The sequence below is a fragment of the Pteropus alecto genome, unplaced genomic scaffold (genome assembly GCF_000325575.1).
Source record: "Pteropus alecto unplaced genomic scaffold, ASM32557v1 scaffold8, whole genome shotgun sequence".
NCBI classification, from domain to species: Eukaryota; Metazoa; Chordata; class Mammalia; order Chiroptera; family Pteropodidae; genus Pteropus; species Pteropus alecto.
In genome coordinates, this window is record NW_006494609.1 from 24,800,045 (window position 1) to 24,804,612 (window position 4,568).

At 67.2% G+C, this 4,568-nt stretch overlaps 1 protein-coding gene across 1 annotated transcript in view; it reads left to right on the plus strand.

Moving 5' to 3' along the window:
* The window catches only part of PACS2 (phosphofurin acidic cluster sorting protein 2), a 52,962-nt gene that overhangs the window by 35,688 nt on the left and 12,706 nt on the right, over positions 1-4,568 (plus strand). The window contains exons 10-14 of the mRNA XM_025042133.1: positions 1,909-2,066; positions 2,916-3,006; positions 3,312-3,383; positions 3,815-3,957; positions 4,412-4,544. Coding sequence (XP_024897901.1) covers positions 1,909-2,066; positions 2,916-3,006; positions 3,312-3,383; positions 3,815-3,957; positions 4,412-4,544 — 597 coding nt within the window. The remainder of the gene's footprint in view (positions 1-1,908; positions 2,067-2,915; positions 3,007-3,311; positions 3,384-3,814; positions 3,958-4,411; positions 4,545-4,568) is intronic.

Below are 4,568 nucleotides of genomic sequence, written 5' to 3' on the forward strand. Positions count from 1 at the left end.
CATCCCCACGCCCAGGGATGCCTCGAAGGTCTGGTCTGGTGGAGGCTCCAGGAGACCACCCACTGTGCTTCGCCTGGGTGGACAGATCATAGTCCCTTCTTTGGGGGTGTGACCACAGATTTTGTGTTGTGTATTTTTTTATGAATCAACTTTTTAGAGCAGTTTTAGGTTCGCAGCAAAATCCAGCAGGAAGGGCAGAGGTGCCACGTGCCCTCCACCGTCAACACCGCGTGCTTTTAAAATTCTTGCTGTCAGCGTTTGTGTTACGATGAGTTTGTATGACTCCCGTCACCGGAAAAAAAATACTGTTTTTTTTAATGTGCTCAGAGGAAAATTAGCCCCAGGCTCAGGACCTACCTGGCAGAGGAGGCGCCTAAGTATGTGAGCCCCACGTGTCCCAGTGTGCCTGGCACACGGGCATGGCAGCAGGCAGAGCCGAGCTGTGCGGGGACCGTGGCCGTGCGTCCACACCCAGGACGGCCGCGTCCTCGGCGGTGGCGGGGGCGTGCCCGACCGGCCCCGGGCTCCCCAGACACCTGCGGGTTCGGCACAATTGCCGTGCCATTCCCCGCTGCCTCTTCGCAGGGACCGGCCGGCTAGTCCTCAAGCGTGGGAAGTGCAGGGGGCCCGGAATAAGCACACCAGCCCGGGGAGCAGTGTTGGCGAGCTCAGTGGCCCTCCCCGCTCACCTCAGGGAGATGGTGTGAGTCAGAACAGGGCTGACCCCGGAAACGAGTCCTGAGTACGTGAGGACGATCGACTTTGACAAGGACGCTGAGGCTGTTCCACGGGAAAATGGCTTTCTTAGCAAAGAGCGATGGAGCAGCTCGGTAACCACGTGCGAAGGGCCGAAGCTGGCCGCACCGACACGAAAACCAACACAAGATGCATCGAAGACCTAAACGTGAGGCTTGAAACTGGGCTCTGGTGTCAACACAGGAGTTGGCGTCTGTGACCCGGAGTCCCAGGGGTCTCTCGGACGCGACGCCAGAAGCACAGGCGAGCAGAGGAAGGCCGGGCGAGTGGGCCTGCTTCGGGGTCGGACGCTTCTGCGCCCCACGCAGCACCATCGAGGAAGCGGAGCGGCCGCCCGCAGACGGGGAGGGCGTGTGCCGGGTGCCGGGCTGGGAAGGGGCATCGTCCAGAACGTGCAGAGGACGGGCTCGGCGCCAGAGGCTAACGCCGAGCCACCGGGCAGAGAACCCAACCGGACGCTTTCTCCAGAGGGTGCAAACAGCCGGTCAGCCCAGGAAGAGATGCCTGGTGTCTCCAGTCGTCGGCGAAACGCGAACCAGAGCCAGCGAGACGCCGGGGGCCGCGACGTGGGCCGACGGGGTGGAAAGCAGCGGGCAGTCCCTTGGAAAGTTAAACACACGGTCGCCTTGCCGGTGTTTGCCCACGAGAGGCGGGAGCACGTCCGCACGAGGACGGACAGTCGCAGAAGCTTTGCCGGACATGGGCTCCTTCGTTCTGTGGCGCCTGGCCGGGCAGCGCTGGGGACTCGGCTGTTGGCAAACGTAGCAGGACAGCCCTTCAGCCCCAGGTGCCGAGTGAGAAGCCCGACAGGCTGTGTGTCACGTGGCCGCATCTGTGTGACGTTCTGGCAGTGGCCGAGCTCAGGAGACAGTCGCCTCAGGGTGGCCTGGGGAGCAGGGGAGGGGACCGTGAGGGAGAAGGGCGTTCTACATCCTGACCGCGTGGTGGCACATGCCTGTCCTAGACGGGCATCCGCGTGCTGACGTGCTCTCCAGCGGGGACACCAGGGCTGGCGCCTGCTGACTGGGCCCGGGGCTCGCCCCGTGTCTGGATAGCAGCTGCTGAGTGCCTGGTGGCTCTGTGCCCCTCTGCCTGCCCCGCGGTCGCCCCTTCCCCGGCCTGGGCCAGCCCTCACGGTCTGACCTGCTGCAGGTCCTGGACTCGGAGCAGGACCCAGCGGAGCATGTCCCCGAGGCGGAGGAGGACCTGGACCTGCTGTACGATACCCTGGACGTGGAGAACCCCAGTGACAGCGGCCCCGACCTGGAGGATGACGACAGCGTCCTCAGCACCCCCAAGCCCAAGCTCAGGTAGGGGTGTGCCCGGGTGCTGGGGGACCAGCGTGGGGGTTAGACATGGCTCCCGGAGGGCGTCCAGGCCTGCGCTGTCGGAGGGGAACACTCGGGAGCACGAGTCGGGGGCCCTGCCCCGGAGGCCGTGATACGGGCCACGATCAGACCCACCCAGGGTGCCGGCGGGGCTGGGCGAGGCGCCCCTCTCAGGAGGGGACCGGCGAGTCCAAGGCCACAGCACTTCCGTCAGGCAGGGAGATGGGTGCGTTGGGAATGGCTTGGTGTCCCTGTCCCAGGTGGCTGTCCCCAGGGAGAGGATGGGGGTCCGGAGGAGAGGTTCCCAGTTCTGGGGGTGAGGCCTGGCCACCTTGGGGTCCCTGCCCCTCCTGCCTCACAGAGCGGCCCCATATCCCCATGCGGCTTTGTCACCGGACGCTGCCCGAGTTCTGCTCGGCTCGAACCGTCTTCCGCGTCCCCTCGAACCCGTCAGTCCGTCCACTCTCCACGTGGCCCTGTCTGCTCGGGCGGGACGTTTGGCCTGGTCTGGCAGGATCTTGCCAGCGGCACCCTCAGCGTGCTGTTTAGGGTGTTCTGCATCCCTACAAGCTGGCCAGGGTCCCATGCCCCCCCTCCCCAGAGGCACCCCTGCAGGCCTGGGCGGAGCTGTCACCTGTGCCACCCCGCCCTGCCCCAGCTCAGGCTGTGAGAGGCGGGGCTTCTGGCTGGTCTCAGCGGCCAGAGGAGCTGGGAGGGGGCTCGGTGTCCTCTTCCGTGCCCTGATTCTTGAGGGTGGGGGCCAGCCAGGCCCAGTGGCCATGCCTGCGGGTGGAGAGGGTCCTGGAGACTGACCTCTGTCCCCACGTGCAGGCCATACTTCGAAGGCCTGTCACACTCCAGCTCGCAGACGGAGGTTGGCAGCACCCACAGCACCCGGAGCCAGAAGGAGCCTCCGAGTCCGGTGAGTGGCCGGGCCAGGCAGCCCCGCACCCCCCTAGGGCCCGCCACCCCCAATCCTGTCTTGGTCGCTTGGTGTCACTCACAAGCTGGTGCTGGACAAAGCAAAGTTGATGCTTCCTGGCTTTGTGGGGTGGCCCATGTCTGCCTGCCAACATCAGGTGACTGCTGTGGGGCATCCCGGGGCCCATAGTCCAGGAAGCCCTGGCCAGTGTCCCTGGGCCGCCCCTCGGCCCAGCACCCGCTGCCCGGATGTGGGCCGGCCCTGACGCTGCTTCGAACGCAGTGTGACTCCCATCTGCCCCGCAGGCCGACATGCCCGAGAAGACACGGGCTCTGGGCGCCAAGCAGCCAAGCGACGGTGTCTCTGACTCGGCCCACGTAAGCAGGCACGGGTCCCCTCGCTCTGCCCAGGCAGAGGCCCATGTGCGCGCTGCCGCAGGGCTCGACACACCGGTCCCCGTGCTTGAACGCCAGGACCTGTGCGCAGAGCCACCACGAGGGCCCCTGGTCCCCCCACAGGGCAGTCAAGGCCCCTGGGTCACCTGGTGGAAAGCAGGCGTTCCCTGCTGTGCTGTCGGGGACAGGCCCAATGCCACATGGGTCTCGCAGGCCTCGCGGGGTCTCGAGGAAGCAGCCTGGGACAGCACTGCTGCCGGTCCCCGGGGCCCTTTGCACCCGTGTCCACACGTGGGCAGCTGCCGGCCCACAGGAGGCCCGAATGCTGCCAGCCAGATCAGGGGTCCCTCCCTTGGGTGCTCGGGAGGCCCAGGCGGGGCGGACATCCCCACAGCCTGTTCCCTCCCTGGCAGGGCACACCGCCCCCGGGGGAGACCCCGGCACCACCCGAGGACAGCCCAGAGGTGGAGACGCCCTCCCTGGACCTGTTCACCGAGAAGCTGCCGCCCAGTGGGCGTGTCACTAAGACCGAGTCCCTCGTCATCCCCTCCACCAGGTGACAGGCCGCCTGGGGAAGCTGTCCGCTGGGCAGTGCCCGTAGGGGGTGGGCCCATCATGGAGCGTGGCGTCCTGGTGTCTCTGGGCCAGTTGGAGGCCCACGGTGGCCCCCACAGCCCCACGGCCACTGGATGCTGGCAGGTCTCGTGGCGCTGAGGTGCGGCTGCGGCTGCCCGTCCAAGGGTGGGGAGAGTCCCTGTCGGCCACAACTCACGTTTTCCTGGCCAGGCCCCATCTGCCGGAGCCCCCCGGGCCAGTGCCTTTGTGAGATGCCGTCTGCTTCCAGAGCACTGGGCACCCTGCGGGCTGGGTGCCATGGGGCCAGGCTCTGGGGTGGACACTGCTGCCGTGTGCTGCAGGGTCGTGGGCTCCGCGTGGCCCCTGGCCCAGCTGCCCATCAGCAGCACTGGCCGTCCCGAGCCACCCTGCCCCAGCCTGTCCTGGGCCCGCAGGTCGGAGGGCAAGCAGGCCGGCCGCCGGGGCCGGAGCACGTCGCTGAAGGAGCGGCAGGCGGCGCGGCCGCAGAACGAGCGTGCCAACAGCCTGGACAACGAGCGCTGCCCGGACACGCGGAGCCAGCTGCAGGTGGGCCCCGGGAGGCCGGCGGGT